The following is a 27491-nucleotide window of genomic DNA, read 5'->3' as shown; positions in this document are numbered from 1 at the left end:
CTTTACAAGCCATTAATTAGCTTGCGCTGTATAGTATGGTCCTCTCGTTATGTCTCACCCCTAATAACAGGTAAGTATTAACTCTATCGCAATGATTAATGGGTCCTACCATGCTATGTCTATACAAAAACCTGTCAGAAGATGCTGATATATGGAATCAGCAAATGAAGGTGACATACGCAATGATATTAACATCTTTCCCTTTAGCCTCGGCCTCGATATTTCGAGCCAATTGTTCAGCCCGCGCCTCAATAGAGCCCGACGGGGGCACTGTCGCCGTGATAACTTCAATACCTCGCGCTACCAATACCTCTTTAATTCCGCGCCAGTACTGAACACCGGGGAGATATGGGCCAGCAAGGCGCAGTTCATCAAACCCGAGCAAGCCATGGGCGAGAACGACAGGGTATTTCGGTGCAGCTGCAGGTGAGTCAGCAGTTGACTGCACTATTCAAATCAAAAGTAGCATACCATATGTATCACGTATGATTGAGTACTCATCGACAATTACTTTGCCGTGGTCTTCTAATCGCGGTTCGAGACTTGGCCTGGGTCTGCACGGAGACCCGTGATACCACCTGTTGTTCGAGCGACATACAGTCTGTCCGTATGAGTACCAGGCCATTGAAGACCCTTTGAGTGTATTCTGCATAAGAATTGCATATTTCATTGTTGTGCTTCGCCCGCAGATAGGTTGTCAAATGAGATCCGGCACGGAATGACACAACAGGGAAACATTGTTGGTGCCTCAGGCCAACACAACGCATACATCAGTCTTCTTCCAGCGCATGGCCTATTTACGAGAAAAGAATTGTGACCTCTAATAGCTCTTCAGGCAGCGATGGACTATAAAAAAGCGCCTCTTTTGCGCGCAAAGAATTCAAAACAATCATCAATCATTCCAAGGTACATCGGCACATATTGAAGATGAATCCATGGCACATGCACAGAAAGATAACCAGGGGCGACCGCCGGGCCATTTATATCATTCAACGTGCATGTCAAGCCCTAACATGATAAACCCGTTCTTGATAAATCTATGCCCGATACATGTATGGAGTGGTAAACACACCCCTTACAATCAACAGTGCCACTAGCGCCCGGATAAGCACCAACAGTGACTCGTTTCACTAAGATCTATTCGAATTCCATCAGTACTGAAACCTGTTCAGTGGCTCAGACAGTCCATTGAATCATCCTGTGCCTCAGGTTACCATCCTTTGACATTGAGTAAGACGGATATCAGGGGGGTCTTGTCTGGCTTAGCGGGGTGGTGATGCATTTGAGGTTCACCGAAGCATAGCCCTCTACAACAAGCTCATAGTAAGTCCGGGGGAAACGGACGGATCACTCTGTTGTATACATCAACACTCACACTTGCCGCAGATCGAAAAGCCGAGATTCAAGCCAACCTCCAGTAACACCATGCAGGAGGCCGGCAGGTGTGTTCCAACAGAATTCATACAGGCTCGATCCACATCACATACACAGGGTTAAACCAAAGAAGAAATTCATATTGTCCGACAATTGGATATCGATGAACAGACACGCAAGCGCATTCACGCGTGGAAAGAAAAGATAGCCCAGAGTATCTACATTATGCCTTGATCTTCTCAGGCACCTCGGGCTTGACGTCGGTCGTCACACGAATGAGTTCTGCGACCACCTTGTCGCCCTGCTTCTTGCCAGCTTCCTTGATCTCCTGGAGCTTGACCTCGGCTTCCTTGTCGGCCTCCGCCTCGGATGCCTTGTATCCGCTTGAGTGCTATCGAGACCGGTTAACTTAGTACTGCGAGGACATCCTACTAGGGCAGCCGTGGAAAAGCTGTATCTCACCTCGCCCTCGAACTTCTTGTACTCCGCTTCCTTCTGGTTTCTGTATTCCTCGATCTCCTTCTGGGCCTCTGACTTAGCGTCTCTTATCCGCTGAGTACGGTCTGTATAGTTGCGAAATGGTTAGTTAAATGGGGCGAATGTCGACAGGTAATTTGTGTTGCATACACTCTCTGGCTAAATGTGTTGTGACGTATTAGTGTCTGTGATAGGCAGCGATGAGGGGTAAGCACAACATGGACTTACCTTTCTGCACAATCTTCTGAGCCTCTCTCTCGGCCTGACAGTTCGGTGGTTAGTATCTCCACACTGCGCTCAACATATAACCAAGACCTACATCGAGGAGAGTCTGAATGCCAGCGGAGTTCTGAGCCGACTAATGTCCACCGTTAGCAGCTGGCCACCAATTCCGAGATATGTTACTTACCATATTTGCTAGAGACCTCGCTTTAGAAATAGGGTACAGGGCAAATAAGGCTGGAAAGGGACGATTAAACGGCGAGTCTGGAGCTCTGAGCCCAGGTCGATCGGAGCCACACATCGCCCCAGAGCGGTGGGAGTTCTGCCATCAAACGCCGCCCGGTGAACGATGGACTGATACTGATGATGATCCCGCACTCGTTGTGATGACAGCCGGCAAGTTTAAACGTTATCTGTAACCATTGATTGCTGAACATCTGTGTCGAGCTGCGCTCTCACTTTTTCTGCTATGTCTCGCGCATCAAAGTTTACATTGGCAGTCACTGGCCTCGCCACCATGGGTACTGTCTGGTTTGTTCACTGGGCACAAGAGGCGGATAGAGCGGTATGTTACGACTTCGATCCTCTACATCTGGTATATGCTTATTTTTTGAATGTTAGGCCATGCATAGAGGTGTCGAACGTGATATGGAAAAGCAGCGTATTCGACTAGAGCGCCAGGCCGACTTTGAAATGCAAAAGACCCTCGAGCAGGAGTACCTCAAGCTCCAGACGGTACACAGCACCACGGACGACTCAAATACAACCAGTCAAAATACGGGGTAGTGATGCAGGTGTTTGGCTGTGGATGTCGTGCTGCGTTCTTTTGCGCGATCCAGTTTGCGATTTGATCTGGATGCGCTCTGGCCATACCAATGAACCTAACGGCGCCCAATTCGCCGATGCATGGGAACAAGGAGTTAAAGTTGCTTTGCATCTGTGACGTTGTACAAATATTTGAAAACATTTGGTGTAAAATATACCCTCATCTGTACCCAGTCCGGGCATTGCCTGGTCACATCTTATAGTGCATGCTGTAGTATCCAATTAATCTAAGTTAGTTTCTTATCCATAGCAGAGCTCAGGGTCGAATGAAAAATGAACTGTCGCAGCGAAAATTATCAGATGTGCTATAGTGATTTTTTGGTCTACAACATACGATGTACTGTGGGCCCATATAGTCTAGACGGTTGAAGGTCTTCATATAATCTATTAGATGCCGCCGTCAGCCGTAAAACCTTTGTTTGTGGATCCTGCAAAATTGATATTTATAATCAATCTACGCAGAAACCTCATCGAAGTACATCACCCTTGCGGTCTTCACACGCGGCAAATAGGCAGTGGGCCGTACCCGTACGCAACGTTGCTCATTTTCGTCGGTTTTAGATATATGAGGCTTTTCTTACAACCATTGAGCTAATGCATATGGATACATCAGGGTTATTGGACTCATCTGTTGCTATCTATTGGATGTGGTTGAGTTGACGAAAACGGTGTTCCCAATCCGGCAGTACGGGCCTCCAATCAAACACTATCAACTCTAAATCCAGCAATAGTCTCTTCTATCTCAAGAAACTATTATATCTCATCTTTTCGTCTACCATGAAAAGTCTGGCACCTCTGAGGTGACTCCTGCCATGATTCAACACCAAATGGCATTCAAACAACGGCCCTTGAACATCTTTCTGATAGTTCTATCGGTGATGTGTGTTTTTTGGGTCACCTACAAGTCTTACAAGGTCTTTCCTATTCCCCAATCAAATCTTGTCCCCAGTAACAAGCTGCAAAGAGTTGCCAAAGTGTCCATGCTGTACGGAGAGACGAACCATATGTACGAAAGAGCGCTGCAAAGCCATGAACGCCACGGAAAACGATGGGGATACCCCATGCATATCTTACGACAGGATATTTCAGTCGGATTTTGGAACAAACCGAGCTATCTGCTCTCCTTGGTGATCAATGAATTGACCAAGCCAGCCGGCGAGAGAATGGAATGGTTGATGTATGGCTTTCTTCTGTAAATTTACTTGAGAAGTACTGACTCTTGCAGGTGGGTAGATGCAGACTCAATTATACTGAACAACGAAATCCCCGTGGAGATCTTCCTTCCGCCATCAGATCTGAAAGATATCCACCTGGTGGCAACGCAAGACCAAAATGGCCTTAACACGGGAATTATGTTCCTCCATGTTCATCCTTGGATGATCAATTTCCTCACCGAAACAATGGGCTACCCTATATATCTCCCTCAAATTGACCTCGGTCGATCTGCCGATCAGGAGAGTATGAGACGTGTGCTCAATAAGACCACTGGGGGGATTAACGGAAAAGGTTACGCCGACGGAGTCTCCTACCTGCCACGACCATGGATCAACACATATGAATGGGACTGGGCCTATGAAGGCAAGAGAGGGGATCTGCTCGTGCATTTCCCGGGTCTTGAGGAGCGCCGATGGCCGCACATGGCCAAATGGCTGGATATTGTCGAGACGACTCCTCAAGGGTGGAACTTGCCTCTTGAGGAGACTGGATATCTCAACAAGACGGCAACGTACTGGTCGCAGATGCGAAATGCGAAGGAAACTATCAAGTCGGCGGAAAAGAAACTACAGTCTGGGGAGGCAGTGTCTGTAAACACTACCAAGGAGGCAGTCGGTGCACTCAAGAGCGCATTGCATGAGAAATCAGACAATATGGAGCTAGTACAGCAACGGCTCCAGGATCTTAATGCGTTGATTGAGATGGTATAGGCTTTGGTTGAAGATTCCCGTTGAATCTGAAAGGCATAATTAGTTCTGAGCTTGTTCAAAACGTTTCTGGATAAATGCTTTCAAAATCTAGATAGATAAAAGCCAATTATCTTACTGGTCACACTCCCGTTTGAGAAAATTTCAATACTGCATATCTCAGAGGTCTATATGCTACACACTGTTATCTCACTTTTGTCGGTCTCCGACATAAGACTGACTACATGCCTCTCGGTTCCCGGACTTCCGACAACATGGGTGTCCACAAGATTCAGGTAAATCCAATTCTTTAGTCTAGATGGATTGCGAATGCTCTCCTGACTACAAGACTCTTTTTCTAAAGTCACATGAAGAAAACAGACAGTCCCCCCGGGGCGGTCCTTGTTCAGAAGTATCACACTATGTTCTGCGAAGGGCTTGAATAACCTATTTGACTATTGGCCTTACGTTAGTTCTTCTTTTTGTTGCGCTTGAAGCCCCGAATGCCCTTTTACACATCCTGTAAGAGCCCAATATGGAGGTAAAGGGTGACTTGAACTACCGACAACTGACCACAGCTATCGCTAGAATTCTCTGTCTAGCTCTAATGAGCTGTCAATCCCAAATCCGTGACAAAACCAGGCGAAAGCATGCTCAATCCAAACGAGATACCAGGGCAACCAGCTCTGCTCTTGTACGGTCACAAATCCCCGACATGGAGTTACAGGAAACCCCATCAGGTTCAGAATATGCGGGCTCTGGTTACGAACCGCCGTCATCTCCTCTGCAATCAACCACGCCTAAGGCTCAGGCATATGTTGAAAGTGGCCGTGTGTCTTCACAGAACATCAACCATCTTCCAGATTTATGCTCGGACTCTGACCCAAGCGAGGCATTGTCTGAACCTAGACGAAAGCGAAACTTTAGCCAGGTCATATCACCTCTTCAGGAATCGTCGCGGTCGGGAGGTCCTCGTCGCAACCCAGGAGATCGATGCCGACAACACACGTCGCAGTTCTGTACCCAAAGGTGTTTGCTTGGGATTTAGCAGAATGAAGGACATCTTAGAAGACAATTTTCCGAATTTGGCTTTGCATACACGAGGCCAAAGTGACAAACACCAGATCACGGCACCCGATTTTCCTCGCCAGCGGAACTAGCATTTGGCATATAGATAATGTTCAAAATTGGACACCGCTCAACAAGTGCGACTCATATGGTGCATCCCTCAAGATCAAATGTGCCGCAAATGGCTACACAGTCTTCGGAAAGGGAACTACAACGCATCTCTGGCAGCAGCTTCATCGTGAAATGAAGGTGTATCGTGTTTAGTCGACTGGGCAAAAAGCAGCAAGAGATGAGCGCTCAAATGGAATGGCACGGGAAAGTAAGTATTCCTTCCATAACTACTTCATCAACATTATGTCATGTCAACCGACGCCTATTACGCCAAATCTACATATTAGAACTCCATTTTACATGCATACATCATCCCAATGCGCCATTCAAGGTTAGGACGCATACTTCCTCGCCGGATTACCGCCATCTTTACTTCGACTCTGATGGCCTGTGTGCTCCTCTGGGTCTACTCCTGCTTGAACAATGCATTGATTGATCAGCCATCCCAGTTCGAGCCCACCTAACGCAAAATTTTGAAATTGAACACTGACTCTGGTAAAGGAAAACCATCCGATGGACCGTCAAGAGCCCCTTATATTTCTCCACGGCCCACGAGCTCTACAATCCCTATATACACCCCATTTCTAAACCTATATTTAATGGCCGCACAGGGAAGGTTTTCTGGCTTGCGGAACCATTGAGGTTCACCGAACCATTAGGAAAAAAAATTCTAATTTTGGACGTCGACAGCCGCCATCTTGATGGCCCGAAGGGTGTTTTGAGCAAGGCTCCATTGAACGCGACCGAACTTCCCCCAGATACCAGTGGCAGACTCAATCACTTCATGTTCTGTATGTATTTAAGCTTCTACATGTTTCTACTGTGTGACTGATGAGCTTAGCAATGATCCATGGCTACGACTACCGATTAGTTCAAATCCCCAGGGCAGTCGGACGATCTGGGACATGGACCAAAGTAACTGCCATCAAGGAAGCGTTGAAACTCTACGAATACGTTGTATTCCTGGATGCAGATTCCATGATGCCCTATCCTAATCTACCCATGGAATGGCTATTCAACTACTGGGATATCACTCCGGAGACTCTAGTTGCCATGGCGCTCGATCCAGACGCACCCCACAACCGGGATTGGAACGGTCGCACATTTCTCAATACTGGGTTTATTATTGCCCAGCAAAGCTCTCGTACCCATGAACTCTTTGAGGCATGGGAGAATTGTCCCAACGAAACGCGCTATCCAAACTGCGGGAGGTGGAGTGGGGAGTGGCCACACGAGCAATCCGCATTTGGGAACTATGTTAGGTATGACTTTAACAGATCGGAAGATATTCGAGTCTTGTCTTGTGGAGAAGCAAATGGGTGCCCTGAGGTCGCAGCTACCGGATGTGTTGGGGAGCTGGTGAGGCACTATTGGGGCGACAAGAGCTCGCTTCCGGCTGGTGCGGGAGATGCAGTCTTGCAGTATTTAATGCCGCAGTTGCATGGGATTTTTAATCGCAATTCTCGGACTATGGTGGTGAATAGAACTGAGCGTATATTTACGTGAAAACTTTCTGCAAGTGATCGATGGATTGTGAGATTATCAACCATGAAAAACATTTTACATTTACATTCAATCACAGAGTATGTCATACAAGGGTCACAAATAAGTTGAGTACTTTTGGGGCATAAATTCGCGATAGGTTCTTGTGTACCTGTCATAAAAGTATTTCGAGACGACTTGAAGCTTGCCGAATAACATAGCACTAAAAGCATTAAATTGATGAAACTGCTCATAGGCCGATTTTCGTTTGATCTCGGGGATCACGAGGATCACCGCAAGAAATCACACAAGTCATTCCAATTTAGGCCGTTTCCTATATCAAATCTGCCCGGGACATATAACAAGGTCGGCTACTCTCGGAGGCCGGTAGCATTCCGGCCTCCGAACGCTAGGGAAGTTAAATTGGGGCTTATCGTCCAATCAAAAGGGGGAATCTGGTGATCAATGCTTGGCAGCGTATGAACTATAGAGCACACATCATGACTTGAGTTGACAATCTTGGTCTATAACCCGTAATATATCATCATCGAGTGGTCAATTTCTTCGTTATAAGCGCTTGAAACATTTAATTCAACATACACCATCACAAAAGTCCATGAAGTCCCTGGTAAACCAGTCAAACTGCCTTGAAGAACAAATGCTGTATCGGGACTAGCGCAACCTCGTGACCTTCCTCTGCCCTCTCTCACTGGGCAGTTCTATAGATCAAATAGATGTTGACATGTATGTCAAAATCTCCTATTTTGGCTAAATATACTCATGTAAAGTGCCTCCAATGCTATATAAGATAGATAGAATCAATTTACACCATGCAGTACCGGATATCACCGGGCCCACGCTATCTTTTACTCTCTTTCGTAATGTGGACTTGAGGCCGGAATTGTTACCGGCCTCAAAGTGTTATAAGAATGTGCTCCTCACCCGCCCAGAACCTCAAAGTTCCAATTCTGTTTTCATCTCCCAAGGTCCCCTGGGTTATTCCTTGCCTCTTTTTTTTTTACCGATTTTCCCTACTTTCGAGCCTCTTGACTTGGCCTTTGGCCCTCTCGTTTGCCTTTTGGCTTATACATCTACACTATTTCTTACACTAGCCCAACACACCCCACACATCACAGACTAATTTTCCATCATTTCCTTTGGTTCATATTGTACTATCATGACTCGAACCCAAGTGCCCTACCCTTCCCCTACTACCCTGAAGCGGTTCCCTCACATCCATGATGACCCTTCATCGATCTCCCACTCCTTAGACCCTTTCACCATCACTACCAAGACTGGCTTCTTGCCTTATGAGACTGCCCCTGCTGAGCTACCAGAAGCCTTCAGCGCCCTGCTGTCTCTGGTTAACCGCCTCCCTGTCGTCAGGCTCGATGGTAAGCCCGGTCTGTTAGCTACCTATGAGCTTGGCCCTGCTGTCAAGGCTGAGCTTACCGACCTGACTGACGAGGTTGAGAAGCTGGTCTTCGCGGATGGCTCGCATGATCGCTTTACTATTGCTGCGGTCTTCCGTGACTATACTTTCCTGGCCTCGTCTTACCTGCTCGAGCCTTGCTGGGAGCACTGGAATAAAGACCCGGAAGGTGGCTATGGACTTGGTCGTGATGTCCTGCCCCAGTCCGTTGCTCGTCCTATGTATCGCTGTGCTGAGATGTAAGTCTTCTCTTTTCTTATTCTTCCTGTCTTACTTCGCCATATTGTGGATCATATTCATACACGTCTTCGCAACAACACTATCACTAACAACCATCCCCAGCCTGGACCTACCACCTTTCATGTCATATGCGGCTTCATATGCTCTGTTCAACTACACCGTCGCTGACCCTGCCAAAGGTCTGAGCGAGTACTCAAACCTTCGTCTGATTCGCTCTTTCGAGAAAGGTCTCGACCCCAAGAGCTCCGAGGCAGGCTTCATCCTGACTCACGTCGACATGGTCAAAGAGACCGGCCCGCTTATTGGAGGTGTCTTGAAGGTCGTTGATTCCCTTGAGCAGCATGGCTCCCGACATGAAATCAACGACGGATTCCGAGAGATTCTGCAATCGATGGAGAAAATCGAAGCATCTATGGAAGGTATGCAGCCCCCCAAATCATGCCAATAGTCCCATCCTCCAGATCGTCCAAACTGACATCGAAATAGACATGTGGGGCAACTCCAAGCCATCAGAATATCTCTCCTTCCGCGTCTTCATCTTTGGCATCACCAACCAATCCATGTTCCCGAATGGTGTGATCTACGAAGGCTGCGAAAACAACAAGCCTCTTTACTTCCGCGGTGAGAGCGGTGCAAACGACAGCATTGTGAGCAATCCAATCAACCCAAACGCAAACCCAAATATAAGGACCGCACCCGAACTAACTGCATACCAGATTCCCCTCCTAGACCACCTTTGCGAGATCCCCATGCCAGAAACACCACTCACCAAAATCCTCCATGAATTCCGTGCCTACCGCCCCCTCCCACACCGCGAATTCCTCACCTACATCCGCGAAAAATCCGAAGAAATCGGCGTTCAGAAATACGCCATCCAAGACTCCGAGACCGCAGTCCTCTTCCTGCGCACGCTGAACCACATCCGCAGTTTCCGTTGGCGACACTGGTTGTTCGCACGTGAGTACATCATTCGTCGCACGCCGCATCCTACTGCTACTGGTGGTAGTCCCATTGTTACCGTGAGTACAAGTCCTCTTTCTCTGATTTTGATGTCAATGTGCTGATTGTTGGTTCCAGTGGCTTCCCAACCAGCTCTCCGCTGTTATGGAGCTTATGGTCAAAATCTATGATGACAATCTTGCGCCGAAGGATGGTGTGGCTGTTGCCAATGGCAATGAGGATCTTATTGCCTCGCATAGGAAACAGGTTGAGCCTATGATGGAGCTTGTGCGTGATCAAAAGGAGAAGTTGGCTAGAGAGGTTGAGCGGTGGTGTCAGGAACGGGGGGTTTAGGTAGCTAGTTTTGCCAAATTCTGGCTTTAATAATGCATTTCTTGGGATAGTAAGACCCTGTCATCTTCTATTCCCGTGTGTAAAACTGTCGGATTCCGAATTTCTCTTGTCTATTTGCCGATTCAAGCCAGCGTTTCACCCGCTAGAATCGGACTTTGTTTCTTTTCCTCAGTAAGAAATACCAATTGCCGGGCTGTACTTCTGTGGGGACAAGATCGGGAGAGTTCGACCTTTTGGATTGTATCAGCTGATGCTCATCCAGGGGTCTGCGCTAGCTGGTTTTGACCACATTTTCATTTCCAGAACGATCTATTCAATCGCGAGGCTACAATATGGTCAAAAAAAAATTCAATTCACGAACAAGGGAGTTCGAGATCAAGTTCGTATTCATATTCATATTCACTTGCCGTTCTCATGCAAATCCAGGTATCTTTGCGCATCTCTCATCATGGTGTTGTACAAGGTTGATGCCCGAGGCAGTTTTCTATAATCAAAAAGCCGAAGAGAAAAATCTTCCGAAATTTTGCAAAGACACTAAGTGATAATCTTGAGTCCCTGTTGTCGTCCATAGTCAATGGCATCACGAGACACATTGTCGCATCCTTTAATGATTAAGCCCTCGAGCTTTTCAACGACCGTTTCATCGTTCCGGGCATCCGCAAACATGCGAATGGTACAGCCGGTAATTCTTGTCTGCGACAGGTCAAGCATTTTCAGGTTTGGCAATACTGCCGACAGATTCCCGACGCCCAAATCATCCATGCCAGCCATGCATGCGACTCCCACATCGGTTAATTCTTTCAATTCTGGGTTCGCTCCATCGGGATCGTTAAGAAGATTAATGAAGTCTTCACTGTTGATGTTATGGCAAAGATTCACATGAAGGGTTCGAAGGGGAGCTTTGGAATGGATCAGGAATAGAGAGAGTGTGGAGTGGTTGACCCAGGGGGTATCATTGAATATCAGGGTCTTCAGGTTTGGGAGTTCATTCTCTCCCGGGGTGAACAGATTTCCACCAAGATGGGAAGTCTCGATGGATCCTGAAAAAAAGCGTAGGGTTTCAAGGCTAGTAGGAAGGATTGAATAGAAATTTTGTTGGACGGCCGCACCACGAAGATCTAGCATGCGGATTGGAGGGAGATGTTCCTCCTCTTGCACCGGATCAAATCGGTATGATTGTGATCGTGCAGGATCCCAGACCAGCCGCAACTCTGCTAGATTGGGATACACAGACTAGATTGTGTTAGCACAAGTCTTAGGTATCAGATCCACAGAAATCATACCGATCCCAACCCCGGGAGTACATCCGGGAAGCTCAACCCGTGAGCATTTTCTTGTGAAGATGCAATAGTTAGACTCTTCAGATTTGGTAGATGCTGAGGCCATGTCGACGTGGGTCGGGGGCCTCTAGTAGGATTATCCCAAACATGGAGAAAAGCAGCTTTCTCGAGTTTCGAGAGGCTCCTTAATATACTCCCAACACAGGCATGCGAAAGGCTGATGTCTGCTCCACAGACAAAACTCTTTAGGCGTCGAAAGTCTTTAATTTTCAGATAGAACTCTTTAGGCTGGTCATGAGGAACCATCAATTCCAGGTGCTCTAGTTGGGGACATCTGCTTAACATGTCAAGCACCTTAGGCGTAGTAGAGGGCACGAGATTTATAATGGTGGCACTGGTCAGCTGCGCTCGTGATCGATGGATGTAGTTTCGGACGGATGTCCAAGGTACACGAGATTTAGCACCGGTGAGGTCAACATGCATCCAGAGGCTGGCCAGACCGCCTAAAAATTGGTTCCATCCTTTGCAGACGCGTAGGATTGCCCTATATGCTGTAATGAGCTAGTGCGCTTCAGCGGCGAGGATGGATACCCTACACAATCTGCTTGAAGGAAAAGCGACGAAGCGTGAGTTCTGCGATCTCAAGTGGCAAGATCGTAAATGGATCGCGTCGGTTTCCTCCTGCTAGCCTATCTTGTAGTTTCTTGAGCAACTGCTCGAGGACCTGGAAATGGTTAGTAGCAGGAAAAAAAGATTGAATAACACTAGAATGTAAGGTAGGAAGGGGCACAAGAGAAATAACGACAGATATGCCACATTCAAGAGTAAATTGTAAACATCAAAAATCAGAAAATCAAAGAAAGAAAGACATACATTGCGGCCTGTGTGATCAGCTGGAAGTTTCTGGAGGGCATATTCGTAGATATCGCGGGCCTTGTCAAAGTTACCATCTAGACACAAGACCTTGGCCAAGCGCAGGAATCCCTTTGTTTAGAGTGAGCCATGAATCCACAACTGGAAAGAAGCGATGGGGTGAGTAGTTACACGGTCGTCGTTGGGTGCAAGCTTGACCATAGCTCTAGCATCAGCACGGGCCTGGCTGTATAGTTTCAGCCTGCAATATGTGGCGGCGCGATTATCCAAAATGCCAGTGTCTTCACTGTTTGCAGCCAAAGCCTAGATGAACAGATGAAAATGAGTCGCGATGGAATATACAAGATAGGAGAGCGTACCTGGGTGAAAGAGTCAATGGCGCCTTGAAGATTTCCAACTTTATAGGCATTTTGGCCTGCTCGTTGAAGAGCAGCGGCTTGCTCCATGTCGGCTTTCTTTTTAGGTGTTACTCCGCGTATTACACGCGTACCTGGCCTTGAAGCCATGTTGAAGAGGAGATGCAAAGGCAGTTGGTGCAAATAAAGTAGTGGGGTAGCAGCGAGAGATTTAATGCCACGCAAGGGACAAACAAGACATAGATGTTGGGTGATGGTTTATACCCACTCTTTATAATGCAAATTCCAACACGCTAGATTACCATCAGGATATCATTCAGTTGCTTCTGGCTAGCAAGGCTGGCTCCTTTGCATTTCGATAAATGGACATTTGTTGCGAAGAGCTCTTGATAGGTATCTTCTCGGAAAATACCCAAGCACTGACGCCTCGCGAAACAATTTCGCAATAAAACGGGCAGAATCTCTTATCTTTTCTCACCGCCTATAAACTGCACACTTGGCATGAAAGGGCCCCCGCACCTCCCGTGTTTACTTTCTTCCCCATTCGTCATTTGGGGTCATCTGTGACAATAGAAGTGATCGCTGCCATGGAGTCGCATAACCTGCAGGCAGCTTCGACCTATGTCAACAACATCTTATTGGCAAGGGGCTTGCTGAAAGGTGGTCGCGCAATCGATTTTGCCGACCCAGAAAATGAAGATGGAGGGATAGACGGCACAATGGCTCGCGTTATCAACTTGGTCAATGATTTAGTGTTGAGACGAGATGTGTGTTTGCTGCACTAGAATCTGACTCAACCAGCGACTGACAAATTCTAGCGCGAGTCCGAGCACCGTGAGAACTTATCCACGACGATTCGCACGCTGCAAGCCACCGAGGCGGAACAGACCACGGAGATCGTATGTTTACGCTACTCATGTCTCACAGCGCGCTAACCTTTATGGATTGTGCAGGGAAAACTAAAATTGAAAACGTCCGAACTGACCCGCTCGCTAGCTCTGGCAGAGGCCCAAGAGCGCACGTTTAAGTCCAACATGTCCCGTGCCGAAGCGAACATCCGAAGTTTGAAGGAACAAGTCCAGCGCATGAAGAGTACCGTCCAACAAGTTCGAGCGCAATGCGCCAATGATATTCGCAAGCGGGATCTGGAAATGCAAAAGCTTAAGTCGCACCTGGCTGAGAGACAACGAGGCAAGCGCGAGGGTCTGAGTGTGACTACTATCAACATCAATCCTGCGTGGGATCGATCTCGTCTTCTGGCCAGCGGTGGAGAGCGAGTACATGACCCTGGATATAGCTTGAAGCAGGAGACCACCAACTTCTTGACCGAGTTATGTCAGCATCTCAGTGATGAGAATGATACTCTAATTGAGCTTGCGCGAAGTACTGTTTATACTTTGAAGGATCTACAAGGCTTGACGCAGGCTGAGAATGGAAGTGGCGAAAATGAGCAATCGGGTATGGCTACGAGCGTAGGAGCTCAAAAGTCTTCTTCGGGGCCTGTTACTTCGCTTCCAACGTCGTGCGAAGAATTATCCGTTCAAATGGAAGCAGTGCTAGGGCATCTACGAACATTGCTTACCAACCCCTCATTCGTGCCTCTTGAGGAGGTTGAAGTGAGGGATGAGGAGATCAAACGACTTCGGGAAGGCTGGGTGAAGATGGAGTCCCGGTGGGAACAGGCAGTTAACATGATGGGTGGATGGCAGCGTCGTCTTGCAGATGGGGGAGATTCTGTTCAAGCGGATGAATTGAAGCGCGGCATGAATCTCGATCTCAGCACTAACTCAACCGAGGACATGAGCCTGCAAAGCTTGCCAGTTTCTAACCCCATCCCGACGATCCTGGAGGACCAAGATGAGGAGAACGATATTAGTGAATCGGAGGAGAAAGTACCAGACCTCGAGACGCTCAATCCTTCGAAGATGAGGTCCAAGGTTCGCAAAGTACCCGAACGGCCCGATCGCGTTCTGAGGGAACGCAATGAAAACCTCATGACAAAACGTCACCGGAAGGTCTCATTTACGCCAGGTTTACAGGGCTCACCCTGTATGGATACTACCGACGACGATACTCTCAAAATCAAAGCCTACAAAACCGAGACTGTGACCCGCAGGTCTACCCGGCGAAAGACTGTAACAAAGGAACCCCGTCAGGTATGCAACGAGAACGCTTTCCCAGGAGATTCCCCCGAGTTTTTCCAAGATGTGCCCAATGAGATCCGAGGACTAATTCGCCCTACAGCTAAAACCCATTGAATCACTAAGCGTGCACCAAAAACTGGCCGTTGTTGAAGACGAGGCCCGCGCCGCTCAAAATGAGCAAAAAGAGCGCGAGTCACGAAAGAGAAACCGACCCGAGAAGGCTTCCAGGCCAGCAAACCGGCGTCGGAGTACTCTCACCACTGATGAGCTTGACGATCTGATGGGCATGGCCCGGTGAAAGATCAATAAATTACCCCACTAGTCTGCACTGTACATACTTCGAGCGAGTGCATGTAAATATGTAGTCACTTTTGCAAAATTGCGTACGATGGACATGAAATCTTGTGTATTTTCTAATTTTAGTTTAAATGGACCTCGGTAACTTGCCTTCGACTTTTCCGCATCTTGTGCCGAGCTTGCTTCTTTCATGCATTTACCTTGTACTATTCGACCTCATAACTAACAACCTAATAACTAAATTTGAGGTCTCCAGTTCCACACACCTCAGGAACCTACCAAAAAGCTTCCAATTACTCATTCCATCCCTCAGCGCCACTTCTACTTCGGCACATCTCTACAGCATAACAGCCACCAACAAATGTCCCCTCATATGGAGCCAGGTACCTTCAAGGGCTGGGTCGCCCGCGACGCCAAAAGCCCCCAATCCTACACAACTTATACCCCGAAACCCTTCACACCCACCGACGTCGAAATCTCTATCTCCCACTGCGGTATTTGCGGCACCGACATCCACACCCTCCGTTCAGGCTGGGGACCAACCGACTACCCCTGCGTAGTCGGCCACGAGATAATCGGCATAGTAACACGTCTCGGCAGCGCCGTCAAATCCAAATCTAACCCCAATACAATCCACTTGGGTGACCACGTTGGCGTCGGCGCGCAGAGCGGCGCCTGTCTACGCGCAGACTACGAAGCCTACGCCGACGGCGAGGAATCCTACTGCACCCGCATGACAGGCACGTACAACAGACAGTATAGCGACAAGTCGAAATCGTATTGTGGATTTGCTGATCAATGGCGCGGGCCTGCACATTTCGTATTCCGGATTCCGGATGCTCTACCCTCGGCCGAGGCAGCGCCGCTGCTGTGTGCGGGTGTTACTGTGTTTGCGCCGATGAGAAAGTGCCGCGTTGGGCCCGGGAAGACAGTTGGGATTATTGGAGTTGAGGGGCTGGGTCATTTGGGGATTTTGTTTGCTAATGCGCTTGGAGCGGATCGGGTTGTTGCCATTTCGCGCTCGTCTGGGAAGAAGGCGGATGCTGTTGGGGGGCTTGGGGCGGATGGGTTTATCGCTACGGGCGAGGAGAAGGGGTGGGCGAAGAAAAACTCGCATTCGCTCGATGTTACTCTGTGTACGGTTTCGGCGCATGATATGCCGCTTGCGCAGTATTTGAGATTGCTTAAGCGGGATGGGACTTTTGTGCAGATTGGGGCACCGGAGGATGCGTTACCGCCGCTTATGGCTTGAAGTCTTATTCAGAAGGGTGTTAAGGTCACTGGTTCAAATATTGGTTCCCCGGGTGATATACAGGCTATGTTGGCTCTGGCTGCAGAGAAGAGGGTCTTGCCTTGGATTCAGAAGAGGGATATGGTGGATGTTAATCAGGCGCTAGTTGATATTCATGAGCGGAAAGCGAGATATCGGTATGTGCTGCAAAATGGAAGTGAGCAGGCGAGATTGTAGAGCCCAGATGTAATTTCCAGCCTCTCTACTTCGTAAATGTACGAGATGTGCACCGTACACTCAGCCAAACACATGGGTCTCCACTTAGATTAGATAAGAATTTTTAGACTCTCGTATTTCGTACTGGGCTCCCCAGCGGGTCTAGCGGGGTATCCATTTATCCATATCGGGAAAACATTACGAAGGTACCCGGTCCTCGCCAAGTAACCCCACCCCCTTCGGGTGTAGCGAAGGGGGTGGGGTTACTTGGCGAGGACCGGGTACGGGCATGTTGTATACAAATTCTCCTTTCCCTTTCCAAAGACTATTCGGTCCCTGTTTGAGATTTAGGTAGACGTTCTGAATTTGAGCATATATAAGAATGGAGAGAGTGGTCTATCGTTTTAGTTTTCCATGTCATTGATGCAATTCAATTTGGCCTTGCCTCTTAACTGCTCAATCTACACTCAAGATGTCTTCGCACCCCGGCTGGACCGCCTACGAATATTACCCCTCAATAGGCACAGCAGTGGTATTCATCATTTCATTTGCAATTGTCACTTTGATGCACACATTTCATATGTTCCGCACGAGAACATGGTTCGTCATCCCGCTCATGATTGGCGGATACTCTATTTACCACCTCATACCCAGATCCAAGCAAAATCCAGACTTCTCCAGAACTAATTCCCCCCTCAAAAACTCAGTCGAGCTAGTTGGGTATATCGGCCGCGTCATGTCATCCAAAGAATCGCCTAATTGGACCATCGGACCCTATGTTATGCAGAGCACATTACTTCTCATCGCGCCGCTATTCGCAGCCAGTATCCACATGGAATTGAGTCGGATTATCGTTATAGTCAAGGGGGAGCAGTTTGCTCTGATTCGGGTTGACTGGATGACGAAGATTCTCGTTACGGGTGATGTGTTGAGTTTCTTAATGCAGGCTTCTGGTATGTTTCTGTCCTTCTGCCTTTTCTTCGCGACTGGTGTAGATCACCTGGCTCTTTTGAAACTCAATGCTAATACCCCCACAGGTGCGGGAATCATGGGTATCGGCTCAAGCTCCACCGACCCATCATCCTCTATTAGCATGTCATCATCAGCGGCCTCATCGTGCAAATCGTGCTCTTCGGCTTCTTCCTGATTAGTGCGGTCGTTTCCCAGAAGCGCCTAGACTCTCATTCCGAATGTCTTGCGGTGGCTGACCAGTACCCATGGCGCAAGCACATGTGGGCGTTGCAGTCATCCATCATCCTTGTTCTCATTCGATCCATCATCCGTGTCGTGGAGTACTCCCAGGGCACGAATGGTTATCTCACGGAGCATGAGGTTTTAATATGTGTCTTCGATGGAATGTTGATGTTAACTCTGTTGGTAGTTTTCGCTATCATTCACCCTAGCGAGGTGAAGTATCTTCTTGGCAGAGGAAAAGTCGTAACCGCTATGGGTAGGCTGAAGGTCATGGAGTGCTCAAACGAGGCTTGGCGGATTAGGTTCAAGATTAGTTGTGATGATTTTTGAAAATTTTCAGGTGGAGATTCGAACTGTGTTTCTTTTGATTGATTATAGAATTTCTCCCGCTGTTTCAACGCTTTGAATTTGGGTATATGAATATGAATTTGAATGTACCAATGAAATGCTTCAGAACATCAAGTGTCAACCTGCTCCATATAGTTGATACCGAGAATCTCTTTCATTGCCCACTGGATCAGCGGCCTCCACTGGTCATCCAGTATTGCCCACACAGCCTTGGAGACCCTCACACACCACTCGTCAAAGCACCAGCGATGCTTCAAATATTGCAAGAGCACAACATAGTGCGCTAGCATCACTAGCGCCAAGGGGTCTCGTTCGCGTAGCAGCTCCATAAACCGAGGGTGCAAGCGGATTGCCCACCTCCCGGCAATCGTATTTGCCCTCATCCCGCTGTAACACCAACTGAGCATTTCCTCGAGATTCGAAATGGACCCTTCGTAGACCTGTATCTCATGATTCGGATCTCGCTCCCCGCAGATTTTGTTAGCCTCACGCAGTTGTGTGAGCATGGCAGTTGTATCCTCAGGTATCGTACCCCGAGCCTCCTCAACCTGCAAAATCGGACCAAAAGAACTGTCTCCTAAGAAACTCGTAAAATCTTGCGGCGCATGAATAACCTGTTGCACGCCGCGGGTCAAAACAAGAACCTGGTACAAATCATCGACGCAGTCCCATGGATCCTGCGCTTCCGGCGTATGTGGGAATGCAAACGTGTAGATAACCACAATTCCTGCAAAAGCCAACATCGCCTTGGCATTACTCTCCTTCACGTCCCCCAGTAGTTCCCGGAACAGCGCCAGTGCTTGATTCTGGTGCGCGACAGCGCGATTGAGATACGATGCGCGACGCGCTGGCTCAGGCCCTGTTCTAGCAAGATGCAGCGATGATAGGGCTAGGATGCCGTGCATAAGAAATGGGTGCGAGAGCGCCTCTTCAGGCACTATAGTGCGCCAGATTGGATCTGTGCGCTCATTGCGTGACAGTGTTTGGAATGTCGTGCTGCACCACTGTATCATCAGCTCCAGGTCGTTGAGGTTCAGCGCAGACCCGGCTGAGGTTACGGCATTTTCGCTCCCGAGTTGGGTTAGGATTCCGAGGGACTCTGCTGCCCCCGTTCCTATGGTTGAACTCGACGGTGAACAAAGTCCCGATGCTGGCTCGCCTGTCTGTCCACTATCGGGCCCTTCATTTGCCCACAGTAGTGAGGATGACGACCCGTACTCACATTCGGAATAGCGGTTGGCGCAGTTGGTGCAGGATGGCCGGGATTCGTCGCACTATGATGGGATGAGTGTGCTGCATTTTTTCTTCTACTCTCTTATTTCATACCTTCACTCGTCGCCTCTTGCATTCCACGCAGCCGTGGCGAGATTTCCGATGTGGTCGTCGGAGCGCCATATTCATGTAATATTTGGATCATAGTATAAAAGAAGGAAAAAATGCCGAGGCTCTTTTCATGTTTAGGGTTGTTTTACCTTTTTTTAAGGGCAGGCAACAGGATTCGATCTGGTCGGGGACCTCGGCCGGCAGTATAGGATTATGTAATAGAACCCTGTCGATCAAACCGAAAAAAAGGCTTATCTGAAACCATGTCCTATGCTATGCCTCACTTTTGGTCATTCGGAGGTCTCAATTGTATTTAACCGTAAAGTCAAAGTGGTCGATTTTGAAAAAAGTACGGAGTACTCCGTACGGAGTGCTCAAATCAATTTTCAGAACCTGGCAGCTACGTTAAGGGTTTCTAAGGGTACCCTATCATGGCTAAAATGACATTATCTAAATTGCACGTGTTCAAGGTAATCATGACTTCGTAGCTGTGTACTACGGAGTATAGCTAACGCCATTAATGACATTTCCAAGGCCTCGACCTACCAAACTGATCGTCCCCCACCTGCCGCGCCAGCACCAGCCCCCACCAAGCTTTGTTTCGCACGCCTCACTTTTTCGATCAAGGTAAATCCCGAGATGATTGTTATAAAGTGGAGCCGTGGTGCTAGAGGTGATATATCTAAGTTGCGAGCTAGTTTTAAAAAGATGCTGCGAGAAGAAAAGACTTCCATCACAGTCTAGCTGGTCTACATAGCGAGTTTGGGGTTTTGATATCAACCCTCAAGCGAGCAGTTTCATTCCTGATTGAAAATTTGCTTAGCCGATTGTCTAGCGATATGCGGAACTAAATTCGGCGCTTCGGAAAGCCTTCCTTGTGGAGGTATTCCCAATCCATCTTATTGACCCGCCCGACGTCCCCTCAATCCATCTGACAGTCGGACAGAAGTGTCCGAACTTACTCCATACATACTCCCCCGTAACGGGTCTACTAGAGTCGGGGCTACTCTGGAAAGTAAGATCTAGCTTTCCCGGTGCAAAGGAGGGGTTGGTGATGGGAAAGAGGTGTGTTTTGTTAGTTGTGCTAACATCATAGTTGTGGTAATAGGAGCTGTGATGCTGGGCACCTGAATTTAGTAAAGTTGAGAATGGTACCGTTGGAAATGAATCTGTCAATGTTTCCTGATAACTCGAGACCACTGATTTCATGGTATATCTGGATTCTCGGATCAATGAAAGGCGTAGCCTTATTTTGAACAAGAAATTTTGGCAAACATCTTTGCAGGCTCATCCCATAAAGTATGCTTTTCAATCCCCCAGGCAGCCAGATATACCAGATTTGGCCTCCGACTGCTGAGGCCTGCCTGATGGCCCCGGGGTATGCAGGGCAACGGACAAGTTGTGGTGAGCGATCGCCACGTGGTGGACTGTTTGGCCCGATCTTCAAGGTTTCTGTCTAGACCGCTCTGAGTCATCAACTTCACGTGACTCGCGTTCGGTAATAATCACATGATCTGAGCATCGTTGCCTGAGTGCCTGATAACTTTCGCCGTCGCGTCCAAGCGGAAAGTGAAGAGCAAGACAAACAAGCAAGCTTGGAGAAGAGGGAACTTCTCCGGCATACAATCCACCGCATCGACCTTCATCGCTGCTTGACGAATCAGTCTTTCTTGATTGAGATTGTCGTTTGTTCCATCTAACAGTTCTTAGAGCTGTTGCGACCTAAAACTTGCATCCTCTGATGCCGTCAAACCGTCTCTTCTCACTGTGATCAACCCCACACCGCGATGTCGTTCCAAGTGCCCTACGAGTCCAGTCCACCTGAGACCCCAGAGAAAGACAACTCTCGCAGCCTCTGGAGTAACTTGTCGACAACTCCTGCTGGCCCGCCGCCGTCGACTGCAGGCTCAATCATACCGCATTCTACATCAAATATCAATGGTGGCTCGCGCATCAATTCCCTTTCCAGAAATGACAACGCATATTCTACAAACCAGAACTCATTCTCGAGAAATGACTTCTCCAACTCCATCTTTACCAAATCCGGCAACATCAATACAAATGACAGCATCTTTGGCTCGTCCTTTGGATCGACGGATTATGCCATGCCCAAGAAAACCAAAGCTCCTTCTACAAAGCCCGCAGCAAACTCCAGTCTTCGTTTCGGTGTGCCGAATGGAGGCGGGTTTGGGGATTCGATGGGCTTCGGACACTCTAATGGGTTTGCCTCATCCCAAATGAGTGACTTCAATGAAGAGCCGGAAGACGGGATAGAACAGGCGGAGGAAGTTGAAGAGGAAATGGACCTGAGCACCCAGAATCAGACCAACACTTTCAACTTCTTAGACTCGGCTTTTGGAAACCCTTTCGCGTCCCAGCCCTCCATGGGTGCGCAGCGCAAACCGATCTATTCGAATCCAAGCGATTCCAAGCGACCGAAGCTTGATGAGCACTGGGCACATCAGTCTCCCATCCGCAAGACCAACTTGGCCCCCAAGAAGCCGTCTGCGATGCCATCTATTCTTCACAACCTTGCTGCCAGATCCCGTATTGCCATTGTTAAAGAGCCAAGTGAGCTAATCATCAAAACAGAGGATACCCTGGGGAAACTCTCCGATGAGTTTAAAGCCGCAGAATTCAAACATGTTGATTTCGATGCTGTATTGGCTCAAGTATCAAAAGAATTGGCGGAGAATTGGCAGGCTTGCGCCAATGAAAGTGGGCTCGACCGGCCTTACGGTGTCCACTCTGGCATCGGGCCCGGGGAGCAGGCTTCCAACCTCGCGAAAGCTACCTTCTTGGCTTCGCTGCTGCTGCAAATTCACCACCCTTCCCGGGAAGCACCCTCAACTGCCAACATCAACCCTATGCGCACCGGGGCCGCTGGTATGGTGAAAGCCACGAGACCCCCAGTTCCTAAGCCCCTGCCACAGGTTTTGCTTGGCTGGCTTAGGGAAAACCACACATCACAGACCAAGGAACTCCAGGCATTGAAATACGTGGAACCGAACCCTAGCGCATCCTCAAATTTCTGGGATATTACCATTGCATCTGTGCTGCGTGGTCGCTTGACTGATGCCGCAGATGTTCTCCGTTTGGCGGACTTCAACTACGCCCGATCAGCATTGGAGGATGGACTTTCACAACCGGGCTACCGCGGCGCACAGCTGCAAAATATCCAGCGTTGCGTCAACAAGGCTCTTCAAATTCTTGAATCATGCCCTGGAACCCAATCTGAAGATTGGGAGATCACCGGCCTTGATTGGTCTCAGTATAGGAAACGAGTGCTTTCGGCTGTCACTGATCTAGAGGAATTCGCCGAGGGACAGGAGCGCGATGAATCCGTTGTACCAGTTCCAGAGAATCGCTTTCAGGCTGTTAACTTCGGATTGTCCACTTTTAACTCAGACAAGAAGCCAATCTCATTCACTCAATCGGCTCGCATGGCAGAAAGCCGTGTTCCATGGTCAATTTACCAGAGCTTGAGATCTATCTATCGAATTATTCTGGGCGACCCATCTGCCATCAAGGGCAAATCTCAAGACTGGGTGGAGGCGACCATTGCATTGACAGTATGGTGGGATGGTGAGGATGACACCGATTCCAGTATGAATTTCGGCGCAACCTCATCCAGCGACAACTTCCAGGATTTCTTGCGCTCGCGCGGCCCAAAGAACCACATTCGCGCTGTTGATCGCAACATGCGTGGCGCATACCTCGACCGCCTCGAACTAGCCCTCGGCCATACTACTAGTGACCCGTCCGACAACGCGGATTTCCGACCCAATACGCTCAGCAGCGTGGAAGTTGGACTCGCATCTGTCTTCGAAGGCAACGTGCAGGGTGTATTGGAGTTAATACAGACATGGTCACTTTGCGTGGCTGCCGCTGTCGCAGAAGTTGCCAGCCTAGGAGGTTGGTTTGAGTCCGGTAGCAGCCAAAAGACGCTGCCTGGGCTGTCTGAGAATGATCTTATGGTTCTTTCGTACGGACAGGACAACAAGTCTCCGGCTCGCCAGTTGCATAAGGACGATATTCTTCGCAGCTACGCATTCGGGCTGTATGATCTTCCCGTCATTGAGAACGAGCACAGCTCCCGTGAAGGATGGGAGTTGGCTATTGAGGTATTGAGCCGCCTCGACGATGCAAGCCAGATGAAGAAGGCCGTGTCCGAGATCGTGGACAAACTTCCTTTGGAAAGCCCTGATCAATTGGACAAACTAGTGGTTCTCTGCTCGGAACTTGAGCTGGAGGAACAAGGCCGTCGAGTATCTGAGGTGAGTGGTAGAAAGGAATTGCGTTTGACTATCTGACCAAACGCTTATTGATTAACAGCGATTTGGCGACATGTTGACCTCGAAATCCGAAAACTTTGGTCTGGCCCTCGTCTGCTATGCTCGTGCCCAGAGCCGACGCAAGGTCAAGTCCGTTGTCGACCTTTTGATTTCTTACAGCTTGGTTCAATCACGCGCGTACCCTGCGACTGCCGACCTAGATGAACAATTGCACTCTCTGATGAAGGAACCCAAAGCATGCCTCTCGTCCATTGCTCAAGTCGACGAAGAAGCTGCTCGGATCCTTCAGTTCTATCTCAGTGGCTACGCGACGCTGCGCCGATTCTACGAGATTCGCGATGAGGAATTCGAACTCCAAAAGGGCCAGCGACCACGCTACAAGCCCTTGGCCCGGCGACGCGCCGCTGCGCAAGCTCTTGCGGCTGTCATTGGGAGTGCGGCGGATAACATTTACGGAGGTCTCTACGACCCAGATCGTGATTCCGCTGTGCAGGTGGATGGACTGCTGGCTCTTCTAGGTGAAGCCTGTGTGTTTGTGAACCGTGAGTCTCCCAAACTTCCGCCCGTCAACTCTCTTTCCTCATACTAATACCCAATCAGAACCCACCGCAGTCCTCTCCGTATCCCAACAGTTCACCATCCTGTCCGCAATCGAAGATCTGGAAACCGTCACCCCGCGTGTGTACGCACAGTGCGAGGAATGTTTCCGCTCTACCCTACTCGAATACCAATCCTCCATCCGCGGGGGATCAGATGGGCCCCCCTCCCCCCGCGCCCTATTGAAGAAATCCGTGTCCAATTTCTCCGCCTCCAGCTTCGCCTTCATCGGCAACGACATGCTCGAGTCAGCGCGCACACGCTCCAGCTCAGGATCCGGTCCTACCTCTGTAGGCAGTTCGGGCGTCCTGGTGCCCGCCCCAGGTGACAAGGTCGCCGATCGCGGATGGGATTGGCGGGCCGGTCTTCCCGAGACCGCCAAGGGCGAGGACATCCTCCAGATGCTCCGAATGGGATTGGCACGCGGGTTGAGTCACGGGGCAATGGGATCAATCTGAAATTACGGAGTTAGCGTACGAGGGCAGCTGAGTTTGGACAATGGGTGATTTTTTTTTTTTTAAAATCCGGGGCCTGAATTTAGCTTAGCACCCACTTGCACACACATCGACTTGTTCAAGACCCCGCCTTTTGTCTTTGTGACACTGTACGATATCAGACCTACTTTGCTACCTCATCCTTTGAGAGCCAGTGCCCAGCTTCCCTGCATATGTCGTAGTGCATCTTCAATGGAAATGCGTGTCCGTACCCAATTCCCATTCCTGACCCTCTGCTGGCCGAAATCGGTAAGCATCAGCGGAAGTGGGCTCGAGCCCTCAGCCCTACGGCCTCTGACGGTTAACCCACAAGGTACATTTGCCATTCAACGACAGTGATTAGCGTCAAGCTAAAAGGATAAAAAAAGCCCCCCCCCCCCGGTTGTTACGAATTACTACATCGGTATTCCGTACTCCGTGCTCCGTTCTCCGCACACAGACTCTGTTAGTCTTAGCGTCAGCTGAACGTGGGCGCCTAAAAATCCACCCCAACACCCTGTCACCGCTTGACTACATCTTTTAAGAGAAGAGACAAATTTAGTATGGGGGATGTCGTTGTCAAGACGCGGTCAAACAGCCCTATACCCCTTGAGCCGCAAGACTAGTTCTGGAAGTGACAGGGGCTGTGTTGGAGTCTCTGACTCAAAAACGATCCCCCAAGCCACTTGGGCTTGGTTGATTTACGTCATTCAGCCAATTATCTCTGTGATCTGATATTCCTCTAGTGAGAATTACATTTCCTCACGGTGCTGTGGCTGCACAGCCTGTGGCTCACCGACTCGTACTGGATTTCTCATTTGGTGGGCGTCTTCACTTGATTATGTATCACCCCCCCCCCCCCCCCCCCCTTCTGCCAAGCTCGACCCATGTCGACATCCAGTTTCTGTTGCCAGAGTGGAGTACTACTCAGACTTACTTTCAGCCATATTTGCCGATTGGGCGCGCCCGGCTTGATTTCGTGGTTTCTGCCTGGGGCTACAACTCATAGGGCTGACGGGAGATGGTTTGGATCGACAGGTTCTTTTTGTATATTATTTCAATTTTGGCAAAATAACGCCTTTTGGGAAGACATTCATTATCGACATAATCGTTCTATAATTGCGGTCCATAGATCGCCCAGTCCCTCTATATACCCCTTCTCATGTCGATTCGGGTCATTCTTTCGCAAGACAGCGTCTCTTCCTATCCTTGTCTGCTCTCGGTTCACTCCATCGACGGGTTCACTGCTTCGCTTTCGACCGAAAACATAAACCATACTTCTTCTATCCTCAACCAGCTGATTGCCAATCCTGAACCCATCCGAAATGTGCTACAAAGTCGTCGAACGCTACTCCGTCTGCAAATGTCTCTACTTCGAGCACTCGATTGACCCATGCTCTGCTTATGGACAACGCGGTCATGCAATACAGGAAAAGACTGTATTGGTTGGTTATACTTGTGACAAGCATTCAGGACGCGGGATGTGTGCAGTATCGCCGGGTGCGAGGTGCTGGCGTGATACCAGGCATGGGTCTTGGGATTTGATCGGAAATTACTAAGAGACGAATTCAAACTGTATAGGACGCCCCTCCTCTAAAAAAAAAAACATTAGTGTATTCTTCTCGGAAATGATAAAATCGGGTAAGTCGACATTCATTCTGGTTTTTTGGACGAGCTGCAGATTTAGCGGGTAAAACACTAACACGATTAGCCTAAAGGATAAAATTTTCAGTAAGCCTAATTTCTAAGAAAAAGTGAACATTGAATCAATTAGAGAGGGTGAGCAACGTGGAGAGGAGAAAGACGGTGGATTTTATCCAATAACTTCTTAGAGCCGTCTATAGATTCTCTCTCCAGGAGCTACTTATCTCCCGTTGGAGTTGTGGTCCTAGTTGCTCTCTGACTCACTCTTCACATTCTATTCTTCCAAGTCCTAGCCCGATATAAATAGATCGCTAGCGAAGGGTAAGGAGCCCCAGTGCCAAAAAAAAAATCAACAAATAGGCCAGGCTGAAGGGGCTTCTGTTTAGCGTCCGTGAAATTCCATATTCTACAAGACTAACCTAGATGGCGTGCGAGGGAAGCTTGTGGGGAAGTCGGGTGCGGTGGGAGTAGCACGAGTGGGGCAGATGCTTCAAAAGCACGATTCGGTCGAGGGCGTTGATTGCTCTTGAAGCTGTGCAGCGTATTCGCGGTGGGATTGAACTGGGTGATTTCTCTACGTGTGAGGTACCAGGAACTATGAGGCTCGGTCTGAGTGCTCTCAACCATCTTTGGGGTCGATAGTTCGACGCTCAAGCTGCAAGTGCGCAGGAAAAAGAAAAACAATTCTATTATGTCAACTCCATATATAAATCAACCTGTAAACCTTCACCGATGCCTCTTTGACTGGCATCGAGACTCCCTGTCTAGGGTTCAGGGGTCCATGAACAAAAAGAC

At 48.9% G+C, this 27491-nt stretch overlaps 13 protein-coding genes across 13 annotated transcripts; 9 read left to right on the top strand and 4 right to left on the bottom strand.

The window, feature by feature from the left end:
- Window positions 1–54: 54 nt before the first annotated feature.
- Pdw03_7695 (Triacylglycerol lipase, putative) lies at window positions 55–670 on the bottom strand (the record flags this gene model as incomplete). Its single annotated transcript, XM_014677358.2, has 4 exons — window positions 55–60; window positions 110–119; window positions 180–420; window positions 472–670. The coding sequence occupies 4 exons, from the start codon at window positions 668–670 to the stop codon at window positions 55–57; spliced, it is 456 nt and encodes a 151-aa protein (XP_014532844.2).
- Window positions 671–1597: 927 nt separating this feature from the next.
- Window positions 1598–2263, bottom strand: Pdw03_7694 (Vacuolar (H+)-ATPase G subunit; the record flags this gene model as incomplete). Its single annotated transcript, XM_066101743.1, has 6 exons — window positions 1598–1765; window positions 1837–1937; window positions 2002–2010; window positions 2080–2113; window positions 2171–2209; window positions 2261–2263. 6 exons carry the CDS (start codon window positions 2261–2263, stop codon window positions 1598–1600), a joined length of 354 nt encoding a protein of 117 aa, XP_065956826.1.
- Window positions 2264–2542: 279 nt separating this feature from the next.
- Window positions 2543–2859, top strand: Pdw03_7693 (Cytochrome c oxidase assembly protein, putative; the record flags this gene model as incomplete). Its single annotated transcript, XM_014677356.2, has 2 exons — window positions 2543–2638; window positions 2695–2859. The coding sequence occupies 2 exons, from the start codon at window positions 2543–2545 to the stop codon at window positions 2857–2859; spliced, it is 261 nt and encodes an 86-aa protein (XP_014532842.2).
- A 917-nt stretch (window positions 2860–3776) lies between these two features.
- On the top strand, window positions 3777–4823 carry Pdw03_7692 (Galactosyl transferase; the record flags this gene model as incomplete). Its single annotated transcript, XM_014677355.1, has 2 exons — window positions 3777–4075; window positions 4124–4823. The coding sequence occupies 2 exons, from the start codon at window positions 3777–3779 to the stop codon at window positions 4821–4823; spliced, it is 999 nt and encodes a 332-aa protein (XP_014532841.1).
- Window positions 4824–5074: 251 nt separating this feature from the next.
- On the top strand, window positions 5075–5847 carry Pdw03_7691 (Protein kinase-like domain; the record flags this gene model as incomplete). Its single annotated transcript, XM_066101742.1, has 4 exons — window positions 5075–5095; window positions 5181–5211; window positions 5273–5321; window positions 5388–5847. 4 exons carry the CDS (start codon window positions 5075–5077, stop codon window positions 5845–5847), a joined length of 561 nt encoding a protein of 186 aa, XP_065956825.1.
- Window positions 5848–6295: 448 nt separating this feature from the next.
- Pdw03_7690 (Galactosyl transferase) lies at window positions 6296–7484 on the top strand (the record flags this gene model as incomplete). The annotated part of the gene is made up of 3 exons (XM_014677353.2): window positions 6296–6426; window positions 6480–6769; window positions 6820–7484. 3 exons carry the CDS (start codon window positions 6296–6298, stop codon window positions 7482–7484), a joined length of 1086 nt encoding a protein of 361 aa, XP_014532839.2.
- A 1153-nt stretch (window positions 7485–8637) lies between these two features.
- On the top strand, window positions 8638–10425 carry Pdw03_7689 (Indoleamine 2,3-dioxygenase family protein; the record flags this gene model as incomplete). Its single annotated transcript, XM_014677352.1, has 5 exons — window positions 8638–9131; window positions 9235–9551; window positions 9619–9779; window positions 9849–10151; window positions 10210–10425. 5 exons carry the CDS (start codon window positions 8638–8640, stop codon window positions 10423–10425), a joined length of 1491 nt encoding a protein of 496 aa, XP_014532838.1.
- A 534-nt stretch (window positions 10426–10959) lies between these two features.
- Window positions 10960–13084, bottom strand: Pdw03_7688 (Tetratricopeptide TPR2; the record flags this gene model as incomplete). The annotated part of the gene is made up of 6 exons (XM_014677351.2): window positions 10960–11658; window positions 11709–12249; window positions 12302–12429; window positions 12579–12689; window positions 12750–12881; window positions 12938–13084. 6 exons carry the CDS (start codon window positions 13082–13084, stop codon window positions 10960–10962), a joined length of 1758 nt encoding a protein of 585 aa, XP_014532837.2.
- Window positions 13085–13521: 437 nt separating this feature from the next.
- On the top strand, window positions 13522–15376 carry Pdw03_7687 (Afadin/alpha-actinin-binding; the record flags this gene model as incomplete). The annotated part of the gene is made up of 4 exons (XM_014677350.1): window positions 13522–13701; window positions 13753–13833; window positions 13888–15090; window positions 15179–15376. 4 exons carry the CDS (start codon window positions 13522–13524, stop codon window positions 15374–15376), a joined length of 1662 nt encoding a protein of 553 aa, XP_014532836.1.
- A 360-nt stretch (window positions 15377–15736) lies between these two features.
- On the top strand, window positions 15737–16627 carry Pdw03_7686 (Alcohol dehydrogenase, putative; the record flags this gene model as incomplete). Its single annotated transcript, XM_014677349.1, has 1 exon — window positions 15737–16627. The coding sequence occupies one exon, from the start codon at window positions 15737–15739 to the stop codon at window positions 16625–16627; it is 891 nt and encodes a 296-aa protein (XP_014532835.1).
- Window positions 16628–17294: 667 nt separating this feature from the next.
- Pdw03_7685 (RTA-like protein) lies at window positions 17295–17969 on the top strand (the record flags this gene model as incomplete). Its single annotated transcript, XM_066101741.1, has 2 exons — window positions 17295–17775; window positions 17860–17969. 2 exons carry the CDS (start codon window positions 17295–17297, stop codon window positions 17967–17969), a joined length of 591 nt encoding a protein of 196 aa, XP_065956824.1.
- A 505-nt stretch (window positions 17970–18474) lies between these two features.
- Window positions 18475–19759, bottom strand: Pdw03_7684 (Aflatoxin biosynthesis regulatory protein; the record flags this gene model as incomplete). The annotated part of the gene is made up of 2 exons (XM_014677347.2): window positions 18475–19638; window positions 19691–19759. The coding sequence occupies 2 exons, from the start codon at window positions 19757–19759 to the stop codon at window positions 18475–18477; spliced, it is 1233 nt and encodes a 410-aa protein (XP_014532833.2).
- Window positions 19760–21474: 1715 nt separating this feature from the next.
- On the top strand, window positions 21475–25037 carry Pdw03_7683 (Nuclear pore complex subunit Nup85, putative; the record flags this gene model as incomplete). The annotated part of the gene is made up of 3 exons (XM_014677346.1): window positions 21475–23964; window positions 24023–24524; window positions 24583–25037. 3 exons carry the CDS (start codon window positions 21475–21477, stop codon window positions 25035–25037), a joined length of 3447 nt encoding a protein of 1148 aa, XP_014532832.1.
- Between the last annotated feature and the right edge of the window lie 2454 nt (window positions 25038–27491).

This window comes from Penicillium digitatum, chromosome 3 (assembly GCF_016767815.1).
Source record: "Penicillium digitatum chromosome 3, complete sequence".
Lineage (NCBI taxonomy): Eukaryota > Fungi > Ascomycota > Eurotiomycetes > Eurotiales > Aspergillaceae > Penicillium > Penicillium digitatum.
This window is presented reverse-complemented; position numbering and strand designations above follow the sequence as displayed.